Source organism: Anas acuta, chromosome 12 (assembly GCF_963932015.1).
Source record: "Anas acuta chromosome 12, bAnaAcu1.1, whole genome shotgun sequence".
Taxonomy (NCBI): domain Eukaryota; kingdom Metazoa; phylum Chordata; class Aves; order Anseriformes; family Anatidae; genus Anas; species Anas acuta.
Genome location: NC_088990.1, coordinates 6,929,142 through 6,947,661, shown reverse-complemented (window position 1 = coordinate 6,947,661; position 18,520 = coordinate 6,929,142). Strand labels below are relative to the sequence as shown.

The window sequence follows — 18,520 nt, the reverse complement described above, 5'->3', positions numbered from 1 at the left end:
AGCAGACCTTGATGCCACTCCATTAACTAGAGACAGTAGAAAGAAATAGGGATTTCATAAAGATACTTGCTTGAATTAAATCCCTTCTGAAAGAAAGCAGCATTTAGAAATCACTCAGGGTTACGTTTGCTTTCATGACTCTGCCACTGGAGCAAATCTATTCATCACAGCCCTGTATTAATGAATTAGTTAATTAAGTAGCTCGTTATTTAATAACACAGATTGTAAGTGTGATGAAATAAAAGTCCCCTTTGTAGCTAGAGGCACATCTTTGCCAATGAGCTAAGCAGTTTGTAGTTAATCAGGCATGCTTGCTGTCTGACACGGTCAGAATTTGCTGAATCACAGGCAGTTTATTTCCAAGGTTATTGCTTACAGTCATTTCTTAGAGCTTGTCAGGGCCTCCAAGCCCAGGAAAGTTCGAAGCTGTCCAAGGGCATGTACACACGGAAATGCTCAAACTCATTAGAGGGCACCAGGGCACAGTTATTTTTGAATCAGCACTAAATTACCTGTTGGTTTATACTGCCAGGTACAATGCTGAAGGAGGGGTTGGTTCATTAATAAGCAATAAAGCCCCAGAGACTCTAGCTCTAAGATACTGAAAAAGACAAGGACATAATGGAAACGTGGGTTCAATGTTTGACACTGGTGTGGCTTCCCTGGGTGACCCTAAGAAAGCTCCCTGATTTACATCTGCTTTGGGATATCTGGGAGTGCTGCTTGGTATCCGGGTCAGGGTTTGTGCTTCAGCTCCACATTAGGAAGAGATTTGTGGGGCAGCAATGCCCACCTTTATCTTGGTCGTGTCAAAGATGGCTGGGCGTGAAGGCTGAAGGAAGCCTCAGCTTGCTGGTCTATGGGGTCCTTGGGACTCAGGGACAGTGCAGAGCACTTTGGTGCGTAAGTGAAGCTTTAGTCTCTCTTTGCCTCAGGTTGTGATATGCTAAACAAGCCTGAGAACTTTCCCTTGCCTTACAGAGGATGTGCAAGCACTGTAAGATGCTTAGGTACTGCAATAATAGGAGAGAAGGGGGAATAGGCATCTAGGAGAGGCTTATAGGCCATGAGTGTTTCTCCAGCAAAAGGAAGTTAATCTCAACAAGATGGCCAAATTCCAGTTCACGCATATGCATTTCTAAGATGTCTCTGCGTAAATTACCATCTCCACGAGTTCTGGCACTCAAAATCAAACACTTCTCCCACTAGTCCTCCTGCTGTGATCCTCTCCCATCATCCACGGTTTTGTTCTTTTCCCCTTCACCTCCTCCCTTCTGACTAAGCTCTCAGCTGCGATTTCTCCCTCCTTTTGCTCCTTGAAGCAAGTCTGTTCATTATTTATTAGCTACCATACTCTTATACCATCTGTCTCAACTCATTATCCATATTCAGCTTGTCAAATTGACCTTTTAGGGCCTTTCTGTGGAATCCTAATGTGTAGTCTGGCCCTCCTTATATAGCTCAGTGTTTCTAAGCCATTGCTTTCCAACTCCTACTGTTAGATGTTCCTCTGTATCTCACGGACACCCAATTTACTAGTCTGTGTCCTTAACTTCAGAAAAGCTGTTTATTCTGCTTGACTGATGCTTGTTCCTTCTTTCGTCTGCTACATACTCACTGTGCCAGCTTGCTGCAGCACATACTGTCTTAGATATGACCTTTAAAGCATCTGTACCAAAAGAATATCAGGCTTTAAAATATAATCTCCCTTAACAATCACGGGGACTTTCTGTCCCTTGGTTCATAATGTAACATGGCAGATTACAAGTTCAGCCCACTGTGAAAGTCACCACCACATCAGGCAGTTGGATTTTAGTGCCTGATGTGCTGGAAACCAGAAACCTCCCTCAGCACACTCAGGATGGAATAGCACGAAAAAGTGTAACAGCATTAGAGCAGCAGAGCCAGGTTCTTACTTGATGTAAATCAGGATGGCTCAATGAAAAACAACTGGACTCTTGACATTCATACCACATCCAGCTGTGCCCCCAAATTCACAAGCTATTGTGAACGCATGATCTTCAAACATAACTTCACAGAAATTATGTTGCAGTAGCAAAGTAATGCAGGATGCTAGGGACATATAGATTAGGTGTTTTGCCACGGTGAAATAAAATATACATGGTATGGACCTGGACAGGAATATGTATAAACCACCACAGATCAATAGAGATTATCCAGAAACCGTAAGACAACTTAAGTTCAATAAACTCTGTAGCAGATAATTTTGAACTGCTTTCTCTGTTAAATAATTAATCTGATCGGCTGGTAGCACACCACATTGCTTGAGCTCTCTTTTCCCTTCATTCTCAATACACTGGGGCTGCATCAACACTGATCATCCTCCCATTTACAGCATAAGCAAACTGAATAAATGAGTCCCGTCCCAGAGATCCCAGCAGCACGTTAGAGAAAATCATTGATTTTTACGCTAAACAGAGGACTTTTACCCTATGTGTCCTACCTGCGCTGCAGGGGAGCAATCATTAGGTGCCATCTGTACTGCTGAAAGCCAGTTCTTTGAACCAGGTGATTTCAAGTCAATGACTTTCAAAACTCTTGCTCTTCTTTTAACTCACAGCTACTCATGCGGGATCTGTGGCACAGATAGCTTGCTTAATAAGCTCCACAGAGAGTTTTTGAACCTGTGTTACATATCTATCAAATAACTTCTTAATAAAAAAATTAGGAGAAAATTGTTTTTGTTCTTAGCTTTTACTTAATGTAGAGCTCAGCTCTGAAGCCACAACAAAAGAAACCTCTTTATCCAGAGCTGACTCTTTAAGATAGGTACCCATTACAGACATGCACAAAGCAGCTTTAATTTTTAAATCTCTGTTGTCCAGACCCAGTTAGCCTCTTGTGAGTATTTGCAGCCACAGTTGATTGTTATAGCAGTAAACACATAGCTTTGCACCTGAAAACCATTAATTAGCATGCCTACACAGATATACAGTGTCTTTAGTGGCAAAGTAGCTCCCTTTTGCTCTCAGCTACCACATGGCTGATAAAAACAAAAAAAAAAAAGTAAATACAAGACTCACTCATCTGCCTTGATTTCTTGAAGTGAAACAGCTCTGTTTTCTGCTAGATTTTCTAAAAAATTCAGGCTGGAGTTGACATTCCTCCAAATCCAAGTGTCTCTGACCTGGGATTGCGATGTGGTCCTCTCTCAAGAAGGCCTGGTGGCCATGGTTTCTTTTGGATTTTATTTGCAAGGACAAACATTTCTTCCATTCTTGAGAGACTGGAGAGGAGATGGGAGGAATCAGGAGGATCTTTAAGTGGTATATACACTGCCCATTTATCTGACAACGATCATATATGAACTACATAACTCCTATGTGAAGAGCTGACCTGTATTTCTAAAGAGACCAGATCTTCAGTGAATTAAATCATTTTAATGTACTGACCAGTGCTCAGATCTGAGACCATCCTATTCAAAACTCCTTGGGGACTCTTTTCTCATTACCACCTTAGGATTAGTATATTGGATGGAAAGAGAAAGCAAGGAAAGAGACTGATGAAAACATGCAATACTTGGCCTATTTTGATACAGTCACCTCCTCAAGTGGTCAATAGGTCTTTAGCCTGAGTGATATTCCCCACAGCCAACTGTGTCCAAAAGTATTTCATAATCGTATACTCCAAAGCTTTTCTTCCTGTCTGGTTATTATTTTGGCAGTGAAATAGAGTTGCAAAAAGTCAAGCAAGAATTAGTGAGGATTACAGCTGAGCTCTGACAGAGATGGCCTGAGATGGGTTTATAATCCTTAGGTATGAAGCAAGAGCTGCTGTTATTACTAAGGAATAGATTTTTTTTTTCCTTGTTAGTGGATCAATAACCTGTCAGAGCTTCCATCCTTCCCTGACCATCTCCCACCCTCCTCTGAGCACAATTTGGACCATTATCCCCACTCCCTGACTTCTGATTTCACTTGCTTTCAACCTCTCTGCCACCGAAGCCCCCTCACTCCTTTTTTCTAACTGCACTCACAAATGTATTCTCTCCAGATCTTGCCACTTTTCCCTCTGCAGGATCCTTGCCAAGAGCCCAGCCTTGCCATCTGTCCAGGAAAATGATGATACTGCAAAGCTCTCTTCTGGATGTTGAATTGTGTAGCTGGAGCAGCAATGTTAATGTCAGCAAAGATAAAATAAAATATATACATATAAAACAAAACAAAACAAATAATCAGAGCCTTGTGATGAAAACAAAACCTTATTCTGCCCTGCGACAGAGGTCAAATACTTTCAGTCACATGCATATAAAGAATAGGATTACTTTTCCTATATTTTATTTTTCTATATTCCCTTCTTAACAACATTCATTAGAGAATATTATATAAATGAAAGTAAATTGAAGAGCTTGATACAATTTTCATTGATAAAAAGTGTCAGTTTTCCAAAATGTGATTTTTTCAGGTAAAAACCTGTTTTGACAAACATTTCTAATAAAAAATGGATCAAGTAGCTGACAATCTAGCACTTCTTAAATTAAATGTTTTTCCTTTTGAATCAATTCTCCCTGCCTTTATTTGGTGTTTATGAGAAGGGCAGGCTTCTGCCATAGGTAAGGTGAAACATTTTAATGGACCTGATCTGAAAGTGTTGTTTGTGTGGACTGTGGGGTTGCAGATTAATTTAAGCATTTTTCTTTCCAAAATGAAGGAAAAATTATAGAACTCTTCTGGGGGAAAATAATTTCTCTTAGTTAAAAACTATGGAGCTGGACTGCAGAGGCCAGTGGACACCTGACGAAGACATTGAGCCTCGTTTATAGAAAAGGGAACACAGGGAGCTCATCTCCCATCTTCAACTTATTTAGGCTTTTGGGGCACAAGTTACCACCTATTCATGCAGACACAGCTGCAAAGGGTTTGAGCAATCAAGTAACAATGCTGTGCCCTTCTCATTTAGAGCTGGGGACGCAAAATCCCCAAGCAGCTAAGTGACAGTCCCCCAATACTGCTCAGGGGGTCTGCAGCACAGTGCTGCAACACCTCCATCTAGCAGCGTGGCAACCAGACCTTGCTACAGCCCTCGGTCTAGTAACACTCATGTAAATGTTGGCTGTCTGAAATCCAAGCAAGAGCTCCCATGGGAGCTGCGAGTTGTTAAGCATCGCGAAAACCTGCTCCTTCATGTGTACAAATGGAGCCATTAATTGCATCCTCATTAAGAGGATAAGATTGGAACTTTACAAAAGCCAATAACACTGATCTGCGCTATTCCCTTTCCGAAAGGATTTCCTCTCCAACTTCTTCACAGCCAGCTTTGTGACTGCAGTGTCCTTATGGCCGCAGCAGGATCTTGGGCATCTTCCCACTGCTGCCTACAGAAAGCAGCTCTGGGGGCAGGGATGTTTGGCCAGAGGAGTTGTCCTTCAGGCAGAATATTAAACCTCTCTGCCGTCTGTTTTACAGGGATTCTTCTGATGAATGCTAAAAATCCCTTGAAAGCAATCCTGCAGTGTTCCTGCACTGCTCCCCACCTGTAATTCCTTTGCATTAGGATTTACAGAGCCTCCCCCTTCAGCTCTGTGAGACCTTCCCCTTTCTGAATGGGGAAAGGCAGAGAGGAGGACCCAGATTTCAGTTCCTAGCTTGACTCTGACCCCACCACAGCTTAGGTTAGTGGGGACAGAAGCACTTTGGGGAGACCCAGAATAAAGTTTCCTTACCTCTGCCCCTCTCCCCTGCAGAGTTTCATGTGTTGCATGTTTAAGCCTTGTCTGCATGCCTTGGTTTTGTAGCAATCATTTAAAAAGGGCCCAAGCTTGAAATAGGCTCGATGTTGTGTGTACATTTGTCTCAAGCTTTCGTGCATCACTGCAAAGTATAATTACAGCGATCCAAGCCTGCAATCTTTACAAGAAGTCATGATTTCTCATCTCAATGCTAAATGGGGCTGCTAATATGAGTAAGTGCAGCTTAGCTCAAGTGAAAGGGTGTTAAAGAATCAGGTCTAGAGTGAATCAGCCCCTGCATGCATGGCAATGGAAGGAAGCAAGTAGTGTGAAATACCTAAGTGAAATACTGAAGAGTACTAAATAACAGCCTGCCTCTGAGCACTGCCCCTTCTCCTGGGGGAATCCCCCAAAATATCCATCCTACAAGCTCAGTAGGAAGCCAGAGACTCTTATTTACTGAGTCTTGTCTTCTGAATTGCACATTCTTCCTCACACGGGTGGCAGTCACTGGTCTACGGACTCAGCAGCTCATGTCAATATTTCCTATGCTGCCCATGATGTGAGTGAACTCATAGAGTAAAAAACAATCTTTGTGTGTCAGCAAAAGAGCACAGATGCTTAAACAGGGCTTTTCTGAGTTCGTGGTCTTTTGTGCTCCTGCAGTTGTAGGAGGCAGAGTGCCCAGCTTCCAGCCATGGCTTTTTAATAGAGAAGGAAAAGGTTTCCGGTGCTTGGTCTTCAAGAACATATTTCACTTTTTGAAAAAGGAGTTGTAAGGCTAGAGGTAAGGCCTGTGGAGATCTGGAATCTGATGAATCCTGTTCTTAATCATTAATAATATTAATACTTCACTTCCTAAGACCAGTTTTCAACTCACTCCTGTATCAACCAGAGGACAAGAACAGTGAGGTCACTGCAATTCCTGCTCTGACATTTGAGGTCACTTTGAAATATAACCTGCCAACAAATGATGCTTAAAGACTTCCAAAGCAAGGTCTAATGATCCTTAGCACATTTTTTTTTTTTTTAAGGCTCTTTCCTCTACTTTTCAAAAGAAAACACATCCCCATGGAACTACCTTTTCACTGCCTTGGAGAACATGCTGTTCAGTCATGACACAAATCTGTGTAATCATGAAAGTTACTTCAAGACTGGGAGGTTCTGAGACTCAAAAGTACCCTTAGATTTTTGTTTTAACCATTAGTGGTGACGCTCCACATTGAAACAAGAGCTGTAAAGCCAATTTAAGTACTTCTAATGATTGCAAAATGTATTAATTCCCCTCCATATTAACATTTCCACTGTGGATGCAAGTGTTTCTCTTTACTGCTGCATGCACTGTAGCCTCCTGATCTTTCTGACTCAAACAGAAAGCCTAACGGATTTATTTATTTTTTTACTTTATTGATTGCTTTTTCTGCCCTGGAATAATGCCCTACTGCCTTTTTAACTTCATACAAAATATATTGTGTGATTCAGCATAAAGAAAGGAGCAGGAAACACATTGAAAGTAGTGACAAATGGCAGATGGTTCAGAGCAAAGGAGGATGCTCTGGAAGGGCCTGCAGAGACCGTGTTGTAACTATATGCCATGAATATAGAGATAGCTAGACAGAAACAAATAGGAAACTTTTAAAAAGTTTCTCAGAGCAACTCCCATGAACAGCATAGGTGAGACTCTTCCTTTTATCCTGAACATTTGGGCTGCAAAAAATACAAAGAACTTGCAGGAGTGATGCCCTTCTGAGCATTTTGTGAGAGTGTTTCTACTGAATTTCTCCTCTGGAGTCATTTTAGCTGCATTTACTTTAAACCCATACATATCTGCTAAGTTACATCACAAAGTGCAGGGACAGCAATGTGATGTACGTCTGCTTTGTGCACAGCTCTATAGGTTACCTGTGTGGGTAACAGCCACATACGTGGCACTAAGGGACACATGGCAGGACTTAGAAGGCCAGATTCATGGCTGAACTAGATGATGTTGAAGGTCATTTCCAACTGAAATGATTCCATGATATATACAGGCATGTACATATGCCCATGTCATTTCTTAGCTCACTTTATTTAGGCAAGTAGCTCAAAGCTTAAATTGAAGTCCACATTTCTGTGCATGCCTACACTGTGCTGGCTCCTCTAGCGTGACTCTGCTTAGTTTCCCATGTGAGACTCCTTTCAAAATCTTGTCTACAGCTGCGTGCAGCAACAAACCCAGAATGCTGGAGAGCCAGCTGGCTAAAAACAGCTTGAAAAATAATGGAAATCAGGTGTCTAAAATGAGAATGTGTTTAGATGTGACTTGGCTTCCCTCGGTTTTCCCTGCAGAGAGCAGTGATTCCATACTAACTTTGTTTTTTGCTTTCTGTGAAAATCAGCCTCCATCGATGGTTAGAGATGGGAGAGCAGAGCTTGGTGGGACTTTGGGTGACTGTATCTTGGCAGACACTGCCTGTTAGTTGTACATCTGTCACACAGACGGGTAGACACCAGTGGAAAAAAAGAAACCACCAAATAAAATTAATTTGGGGATCTGGATGAAAAGGAAAACCAAGCTCATATTTTGTGTCATGATGATGTTAGACACTGTAGATAGTCAGGATAAGCATGCTCTGGGTAGGTGGCTAAGCACAGATTTAACAACCAGAGAGCACTTTTCAGGCAGCCCAGTTCGGTAATATTCTGCTCTCTGCAGAAACCAGCACCACCCGTGGGAGGCAAGACTTCTGGGAATGGCAGAATTTGAGACCACACATCACCTTACAACCTCCTTTAGGTTCCTTTACGGTCTATGCTAGGTTCTCACTTAGCTTGGTAATTTTTAATGCCTGTTTTTGTTGTTGTTTTCCCTGAGGCTCTGGGGTTTGCAGATGCAAAACCACTCCCCAAACATTCTGTTGCCGTTTTTTTCAATGGAAAAAAAATGTGTGTTCAAAATGTTGGATGTTAAACTCAATGCATGCGTGCTTGCGAGCTTACCTTTGTCTCATTGCTATTGTTTCTTCAGGACGTGACCTTCACCCCCACGATGAATAGAGAAAAAGCTGTCAAATCCTCCTAGCTCCCTGGCTGTGCAGTTTGCTGCTCCCTTGCTGTTCACCAGCCAGCAGCCCCAGCTCTTCCCACCCAAAGCAAGGAAGAAGCCAGCAAGTCACAAATGACAGCTGAAAAGTGAAGCATTATCAACAACTGCATGAGACTGTCAGAGGGAAACTTTATATAGAAATTCTCCCTCTGAGCCTGGGCAGCCGTGTATCACATCACTTCCAAAGAACAGAGAGAAGATATGCTCAAGTAACTCGGGGCAAAAATCGCACAGATCAATACATATATTTGAGTATCTGCACACAGTGACCTGCAGCACCAAGAAATCTGCATTCACAATGGATGATGGCTACAGAAACACAAACCTCTATCAGGGGGGCAGGGACACAAACCAAGTCTCTGATGACTATAGGTACCAGGATGGCAACTACGAAGGTTACACATCCAACGATGGCTACTACCGTGGTGGGGATGAGCCCACTCATGAAGAAGATGCCCAGAGCGATGTTACAGAAGGGCATGATGAAGATGATGAGGTCTATGAGGGGGAGTACCAAGGGATCCCACACCCAGATGACATTAAAGCCAAGCAGAAGCAGCGAGCTCCTGCTGGGGATGACGACTACAGAGACCGTGCTGACCTTATGGCAGAGAGGATGGAGGATGAGGAGCAACTGGCCCACCAGTATGAAAACATCATCGAGGAGTGTGGCCACGGACGCTTCCAATGGACACTCTTCTTTGTTCTAGGGTTGGCACTGATGGCAGATGGGGTGGAGCTGTTTGTGGTTGGATTTGTTCTGCCCAGTGCTGAGAAGGATATGTGCTTATCCAGTTCAAACAAAGGCATGCTAGGTAAGTGCCACTTGCAAACTGCTCTTCTAATGCAACAGACAGTACTTAGGACATCCATTTCTAGTGAGATCAGCTTTGGGAACATTTGGCAGCCCCTTTCTTATGTTGTATGTCATGCATAGTCATGGATGGGTGGGTCTGATTGAGAGGGGATTGCAATCTGCTGAGAAGGCAGCTACTGTAAAACAGCAGCTGCAGCATCACACCACATCTCAGCCCACCTGATGAATGTGATATGGCCCTGGTACTGGCCACCACAGGCTGGATCTGAACCAGGCAGCTCACAGTCAGCAGATCCACAAGGAAAAACTCCTTGGGATGTTCAGGGTCAAATACAAAAAAGGTTAAGGTTGACTTCTCCTAATTTAGCATCTAATGACTCAGATTTCAATGCATTTAGAAATTAAATGGTAATGAGAAGTCCACAAGGCAGTACCATCCAAGTATGATGGATATAACAGGCAGGGGTCAGCTCGATCTGGATCACTTTGCCATCACGTTGTGACTCCTGCTGTTGCTCAGCTCTCCAAAGTTTTTCACTACACCCAGCTTCCCCTTTTCTTTAGCTGGAAGTCCCAGCTGGCAGATCAGCTGTGCAGCCAGCTCCTTCTACATGCTAACTTCTCAGCCAGAGCAGATTGCTAATATGTACTGGGTCAGAATTAGCCTACGGAGGTTTCTCCTTAGGTCTGCAGAATGAGATTAATGTGCTGCATGGAGATTACAGGGCCAGGCTACTGACAACATCCCCTCTGCATCACCATTAACACCTCCCTGCGGTCAAAATACAAAGGCTTACTTATTGTGAGTGAGACTGGGTGGAAAGGCTTGGATGAACACTTTTTTTCCCCTTGAACATCATAAGCCAAAGAAGGTAAAGTCTCCCAGATCTCTAAGAACCAGGAAAACATCCAGCATGTCCTGTAGTCAGAGCCAGCTGTGCAAGAGTACAGCACATCTGGAAGGAAAATAAAGTAGCTCTTGGAAGAGCTGCTTTAGGAGGGGATGGTGTGTCTGGGTGGAAGTGTACCAGGGTCACAGGGAAATCATCATGGCCTGCAGTGTATTTTTTTTGTCCCAGAAGACCTGTCTGATGCAAGGTGAATGCAGATTTAGGATTAGACCCCAGGCCTTGACTCCATTTTATTTGTATTTATGTGACAAAGATGTAATATAATTACCCTTACATAGACCTCTCACCTTGGTGCATTAAGGTCCTAGATATACCCCCCCCCCCTTTTTTTTTTTTTTTTTTTTTTTTTGCTGTTTCTTCTTTTTTCATCTCTGAACTTGAGATTCAGGATGCTTATTCCCATAGTCAGCTAGCTTTGTTCCTGGTTTTGTGCCTGAAAAGGTATGGTAATATTTTTCCGCTTCACAAACCACTTAAAACTACTAGCTCAAAATAGCTCCAGTCAAATATCTAAAATCACATTGCTCACAATTGGATCTTGATTTCAAAGGAATTTCCGAATTGAGCAGCTCCCTATGGAACACCGGGCTGGGTGCCTTTTCAGTGATAAGACCTTTTTTGAAAAGCAGGTCATTTATTCTGGTGACTATATGAGAACTGAGATCTTTTGAATCTCTGACCCCTTAAATATCCATCTCTGCAGTCCCTGGCAGGCACCAGAGTCAGAAAACTTCAAATGTCACAAGAAAAATCTATCTTTGAAGTATTTCTGGCCCAACTACAGGTAAAAAAGAACAAGAAACCTCCCAAGAGAGGTTTTTTCTTCTGCTTTTTCCAGCTCACTATTTGCAAGGCTGAAAGTTCAGGGTGTTCTGATAAGCCCTGGACAAACAAGGAGACATTTGGATCCGTATCCAACTTGAGCTCCAGCTCACTGCACATTAACCGAGCTAAACTGGAATTCCCAATTAGGGGAAGAGCACTCCTCCTGCTGTCCTCTCCCTGCTTAGAAAGGCAGCTTCTGAGAACCTGGTTCTGCAGAACAGTTTTCTCTGTCCTAAGCTTGTTCGTATTGAGGGATCTGCAGGCAGAGCTTGCGTTCATACTATTTGTTGTTTAAGCATGAGGAAAAAGAAAGAATATTCCTAACAACAACAAAGTTCATTCACCTTGATTTGAGACAGACTAAAGAGAGGGGGAAGTAGCTACTGAGGGTAAGACCCGTTTGTTACTGATGGGTGCTGTACACGAGGAAGGCCTGTGATTTAGTGCTTTTCTTGTTAACCCACTTCCTCAGCAGCTGGGTGTTTCTCTGCTGCAGGTTCCCTCTTGGAGCTGGGGTTTGCCAGATGATCCTTTCTAAAAAAAGGAATTAAGTGTGGCTTAAAAAGCAGAGCGCTGCACTGGTACCAGCAATGATTACTCAAGGGCAGCAAGGAGTGAGGATGTGAGGAGGCCAGAGCACATTTGGGGCTGCTGGTGGGCATGGGGCAGTGAGTTTTGGGGCAGAGCTGGCTCCAGCACTGCCTGGTGTCCCAGGCTTTGTCCCTGCTCCAAGCAGCTGTGGGTGCACACCAAGGACAGACAGACATTGACACCTAATAGGCAATGCTGGGGGAGTGATATTGATGGAAATGAGAACATAATCTTCCTCAAAACTTTTCCTGGATTAGCTTCAGCACCCATCCACCGGTGACAAGAAGAAGCTAACTGCTAACGAAGCTCAGGGCCTCCAACAGATGCTCATTTCTCTCAGGGTTTCCGTTCCCTCAAAGGTCTTTGGGTTGTGCTATTACAAATTGACCTTGCTAATACCCAGGGTTTGGTGGCACTTACAGGCTGACTTGTCACAGAAATGGGTGCCAATCACAGAGATCTTTGCCTCCATTTCTGTCTAATGTGCAGTGATGAAAAGCAAGAGTGCATCTGCACTGAATGGAGGAACAGGTCAGCAGAAAGGTTGCAGATTTCCCCTATTTTATCATGAGGTTTTAGAGATATGGGGTCACTACCCACACAGAAATTGCTGTCCCTTACCTTATTGCCAGGTAGCAATAGGTCCCTGCAGAGAGTTCACGTTCATTCCCAGGTAACCATTCATTTCAACACATATTTGCAAAGGAAATACAATCAGCTTATCCCAGGTTTATATCAGTTTATCCAGGTGGAGTTAGGGTTGCTTCCAGGCAGCTGCAAATGGTTAAACACCTGAAAGGTCTCAGCCATAACAAGTGAGGCCAAGAGGGAAAAAAAAAAAAAAAAAAAAAAAAGAGAAAATAAATCAGGTAAGTAATTGAATTCACACAGAAATAGGAAGGGACAAATGAGAACTAAAGTAGCTGCCCCCTAAAGACCAATTTAGCAAAGTTCAGCTTTTGCTTAAAGGACATTTCACATTAAATAATCTGTGTATTGCTTATTTTTCCTCCCTCAGAAAGGAAGAGGGGAAAAATATCAAGCAAATTATGGCCAAATTATGCAAAAATTACAAATAAACAGATGCCCACAGTGTTTTATGAAATGTGTGAAATGAATTTAACACTTCTTAGAAAACGTTTACATTTTGTTCTGAAAATAAACACATCTACATCAGATGCAAATTAACAGCTATTTTAGCCCTTACTATCCCTCGTGGGACAAAGCACACATTTAGAATGTTTCTGTGATGTGAATTGTTATCTCAAAGATGACTGCAGGGGTATTTAAAAAGAAAATAAAAAAAAGAAAAAAGAAAAAAGCATCAACAACTCTAGGTATTTTAGCTCTTTGATTTTGTAATTTTTAAAACTAGTCATTAGTATAAGCTCGCTAACTTGTAAAATTATTTTAATGTATTCATTTCATATCATTGTTTTTGCTGAGCTTTCCCCAACAATAGTCATGATAATAATGCATTTGTTAAATTTATTACACCAGTATATTCTTTTTCAGAATATTCCTTTTCAACATAACATATCCTGACAGAAACAGACTGTATTTTCATTTGATAAGGGCAATCATACGGAGAGTTATAAATTTTCTATTTGCTGATGTGCTGAAAGGCACACACCATAATTCTTTAGAGAAATATCGTGTAAGTGTGCATCTTCAAGTGCTATTAATCACCTCCCAGAGGACTAAATCTTGAATTGGCAAGGACGGAGTAGTAAGTACACAACAAGCAAAAGAGATGGTGTCACAGTAATGTTTTAAACTTTCTCACATCCTGTGTATAAAAAAATGAAGGCACAGTTAGAGCATCAGACTTCCCAGACACCAGGGCTGCAGTTGTTATCATCATTTCACAGCTCAGTAAACTGAGACAAGAAAAATGTAAAGCCCTTTGCCCATGACTGCAAAACATCCACACCAAAGCTGAGAGCAAAATCTGTCTTTCAGGCACGCGGCTCCCTTTCCTTTTTATGGTATAGTAATAATATTTTAAGGATAATATCATCTTACAGACTCTCAGACTCGTAATGTTAGATCAAAAAACATAAAAAAGATCCCATTTGTAATTATGCAGTTATGCAGAAATTCAAGCTTGGCTGCGTGAGTCAGGTTAAACCAGATGTGTAACACCATCCTTTCTTTTAGTTGTGTGAAGAGGATGCTTTCACATCAACTGCAATAAAACCTGGCCTCATCTTCTCATTGACCTGAATTCACCTGATACAACAGTAAATCCTAATCCCGTCAGCTCAGTGGTTTTTCTCCACTTCTTCTTCTTCTTCCTTTTTTTTTTTTTTAAATTAATTATTTAATTATTTATATTTTTTCTGGATAAATGCAGACCAGGAGCCCAGCCATGGCTCCCCTGATGTTTCCCACCTCCATGCCAAACCCCACCTTGACCTCTGCACGGGCACCCTGAGCATCCCGCACAAATTCTTGGTCTCACACTTGTTCTTGGGCAGGAAAACTTCCATGGCCCAATGAGCAGCAGCATCCTGAGCAGGAGGGACGTGCTGGGCAGAAAAAAGGTACTTTTGTGATTTAGGCACACCTTGCACCTTGTGTGGGGCTGGTATGGGATGGCTGAGCCCCCCTTTGTAAACGCTGTGGGAATTTCATCTGCAGAGAGCCAGCACAAACAAAACTTTGATTTAGCAGAGAAGCTAGACGGGGGGACCAGATGGTCCTGTGAATGTTGTAGTGATGGACAAGTCCTGTGGGGGGCTGTGAAGCTGGATAAGTGTAAGCAGCCACCCACGCCATGCTGGCAGTGATTGCTGAGGTGTTCGGCGTGCGCTGCCTCTCCGGGGCCGTGCCAAAGCACTCGTGGATTCACGTATCCACCTTTGGCTTTCCTGTGCAGAATCCCCTCAAACTCCACAGCCAGATTCATTCCGTATCCACCCCCAGAGCCCTGAAAATGGAAAGCCGCCTTTCACAATTGCAACCCTTTCTCAGCAGTAGAGCCATTAGCGTAGACGAGGTCTCTCTGCTGATATTTAATCAACAAGGCGAGTGCGATGAGACTCCCCCTTCACTTGATTCCCATTTAAAAGATCAGTGAGATTCAAGGCCAAAGCACTAATAAGCCTGCAAGCAAGGCCAGATAAAAAATTTCCCTGAACTAACCCTCTGCTGAGACCGTTCTCTGTCTGGGAAATGCTGGCCACCGTTAGGGCACCAGCCAGGCAGGACTGCTGGGTTTTATTCCTCTTCAAATCACTCACACACAAATGGGTCCTGGGCTTTGCCTCATCCATCTCTCAAATAGGCCAGACCTGACTCACAGCATTTTGGTCATGTCCATTAAATGCATCCTTATATAATAGATGCTAAGCTCATAAGAGTATTCATAAGAGAGTTTCAATTTTGTTTTTATTACAGTTTGAATCACAAGATGAATAAGGTCCTAATCCTTTTGGGTTATCAGAATGCTTTCCCCATTCAAAAACACTCTTATTACTGTGCTGCCAGCAGCCTCTGTATTAAATGCAGGTAAGAAATCCCATGTTCCTGTGGCTCCTGGCTCTGTGCGGACCTGTTGGCAGAGGTGAGCTGCTGCTGCCACTCCTACCCATCAGCTTCCTCGCTGTTCTGACAGCCCAAAGGGATCTGGGACTAATGCTTCCCATTTGCTGCCTGGATTTTGCATTTATTCCTCAAGTCCTTTGCATGACTTGAAAAGGATTCTTTTAAGATGTGCCTAATTTTTAAGAACTTTAATCCCATTAATGGTCAGTGAAAGTAATTCAGGCTTGTGATGGAGATTTAGGTAAATCTTGAATTTTTCCTTTTCTTTCTGAAGTCCTTATGAGTTTGTTTCTAATGATGCCAAAATAGGAAAAAGACAGTTTGCACACACATAGCCACGCCTGCCTTTCTTTACTCCTAGAACTTTAGCCTTCATGTCCATGATTCCTGTCTAACATGGAGCACGTAGCATCAGTAAAGGCTAATAAATTTCTTAATGTGAAAATTCTGTATATATTACCTTTTTTCCAGTGGGAATAAGCCCAGTCAGTGGTCACATATTTTCCTTATAACTTCAGCATTGGATGACTCATAACCCCAAATTTATTCTTAGAATTTCAGCTCTTCGGTTTTCCACAGATTTTATGGGAGGCTATAGCAGACTTTCCCGCAGGCATTCATTATACTCCATTACCCGTGGAACAGTCTGCAAATAATGGCTTATTCAGAGTTGCCCTTAACATTTCACCCATCCACTGCGTGTGTTAACGTGGAAGCTGAGCTCTCCTAACACAGCCTGAGCTGCATGGTGTTGTTCTCTAGAACAACTGGTAGACAGAAGGAACACAGGAGAAGAAATACCATTTAGTGATCACTTTTCTTGGCCCAATTCTCCTTAAAATTTGTGCTTCCTTGTTATGACATGGATCTCTTCCAAAGGAAACAACCATTGCCACATTCTCCTAGCAGTACTCCAGAAGACTGTCGCTCTTACATGGACAAGTAACTAGTATGAGTAGCAACTAGTATGAGTAACTACTCCACTCAGCCCTGGGTCCCCACCACCTTATTGAACAATTTAGCATCTTATTGGTGACACTGTTGTGTGAGTCGGTGATTTGGGGATCCTGCTAGCATGGGCAGTGCTCAGGTCAGATCTGACCGAGCAATCTTTCCATCAGCTTGTGTTTTTTTTCCCCAAAAATTAATGAAGTGACGTCATGCAGTCCGTAGTGTAGGGCAGCCAGACTTTCTGGCCCAGTGGTTGTACAGCTGTGGCCAAGCACCGGCCTCTTGAAACAGCTGAGAAGTGCAGGATAAAGGCAGCAGGGAGCCAACAGGAAGGGGAGCTCTGTAAGAAACTTGCTGTCTGCTGGAAAGGCTGCTGGGAAGTGATGCACACGACTTTTCAGAAGTGATTCGCTACGGAGGAATGACAGCCAAGGTGGGGTGCTAGTCCAGGAAACAGGAATCTGCAAGGCCTGAGGTTGTTCTGTACCTCGGGCCCCAAGGTCTGTTAGCGGATGGAGCGTTTTATTGCAGCTGCCCCAAAAGAAGGTTTAGTAATATCAGCTGGAACACGCAGTCTTCCCAGAAGGGACCTTTCCATCACAATAAAGCGCCCTGCTGATTTTGTTTCAGCCCTGGAGAAAACATTTATCTAACCAGCATCCTTCCCCTCAGAAACTGGCTGAGCTAACAGTCCCTGGTCATCCCTCAGGCTCCCTTTACTGAAGATTTTCATTGCTTTAAGTTTCTAGGGGACAATGCATCCGTTGGCTCATCACGAACGATAGCCAATTAAGGCCACGTGCTCTTAGTGAGTTATTGATATTAACAGCTCTGCTGTGTTTTATGCTGCTCACTGTTTGATGGACGCTGTGTGGCAGAGGTTTAATCTTGCCTCCCATCGCAAGTGTAGGCTCCTGGAGGAAGGGGAGTCCGAGCTAGCTGAGTCTTTGGGAATAATGAATACAATTTGAGAAAACCTGAGAAATCTCCCCATGATCAGCCCCCTCTTTGTACTCCTGATTAGGGGGAACTTTTTGCTGCATCTGCTCTGTTCTGGGCACTGTGAATTAAACGTGAAGCATTTTAACTGCCCTGTCTCCAAGCTGTCTTTCCACAAATTTTTACACTTCTCAGGGCTTGGTGGATGTGTTAAGCTCTGGGGAGCACAGGCTGTTGATCTGATGAGTGGATTTAACACAAGTTACTGCAAGATGGCAGACACAGGAAGGTTTATATTCACTACATCCTTGTGGTCACCATTAATGAGGCAAATTACACTAAAGACGAAGTCAAACCCAACTCCTAAACTCCAATCCCATCTCCATGGAGCGTCCTCTCTTTCCTCTGAGCTGGGAAGTTGTTGAGCTCTGGACAGAGTTGGCTGCCTTGCACCAGCTAGGGCACTTGGCTGTAAAAAATCCCAGACTAGAAGACAGCAACAACATCCTCCACCTCCTCCTAATGTGGGACCTTTTCTGTTGTTAAGAGGCTTTGGATCAACATCTGCCATTCAGGGATTTTCTCAGAAAAAAGAAAAAAAAGAAGAGCAGCAACAACAGCAACAATAAAAACACCCTTATATGTGTATATATAGGCAGATCCTTTTTTTTTTTTTTTTTAATTCTTTGGGGTCTGGTGATGTGGGCTGAACTGTGTGCTCCATGCTGGCAGGGCTCGCTGCCAGGTGGTGGCTGTGATGCACAGGGTGCATCTTCACTTCTGGCTGCTGGCTGCCCTCAGCACTACTCCATCAGATGTAGCTCAGGAGCCAGGGCAAAGCATTAAGCCTCACGGCACTGCATTAAGGTTCTTCCTTCAGAAAGATTTTGGATTGAAAGTTTTTGTTTGTTTGTTTTTGTTTTTGTTTTTCCTCAGCTCTCCCTTGTAATTTGGCAAAACACACACCCCTGCTCTGGTATGAAGTCTGGTATGAAGTCTGTTAAGGGGCTAGAATATACCAGTCCTTTGCCTTTGACACACAAAACCCTGATTTCCCATAGACATTGTGTGGATAGAAAAGAAAGCAGAACTGTTCACTGAGAGGTGATCCCACCATCCTGCTACGTGTTTCAAGGTGTTTCAGAGTCTGAACTTTCCCACCT

General features: G+C 43.1%; 1 protein-coding gene and 1 long non-coding RNA gene across 3 annotated transcripts in view; one reads left to right on the top strand and one right to left on the bottom strand.

The window, feature by feature from the left end:
- Window positions 1–18,520, top strand: part of SV2B (synaptic vesicle glycoprotein 2B) — a 62,526-nt gene that overhangs the window by 22,306 nt on the left and 21,700 nt on the right. For both annotated transcript variants that reach the window (XM_068695810.1, XM_068695811.1), the window contains exon 2: window positions 8,697–9,589. In XM_068695810.1, coding sequence (XP_068551911.1) covers window positions 9,073–9,589 — 517 coding nt within the window. In that variant the 5' untranslated portion in view covers window positions 8,697–9,072. The remainder of the gene's footprint in view (window positions 1–8,696; window positions 9,590–18,520) is intronic.
- LOC137863018 (uncharacterized) lies at window positions 403–12,711 on the bottom strand. The gene is made up of 3 exons (XR_011100647.1): window positions 12,540–12,711; window positions 3,998–4,123; window positions 403–3,247 (listed from the first exon to the last, which is right to left on the bottom strand). It is a non-coding gene; the product is annotated as an uncharacterized lncRNA (long non-coding RNA).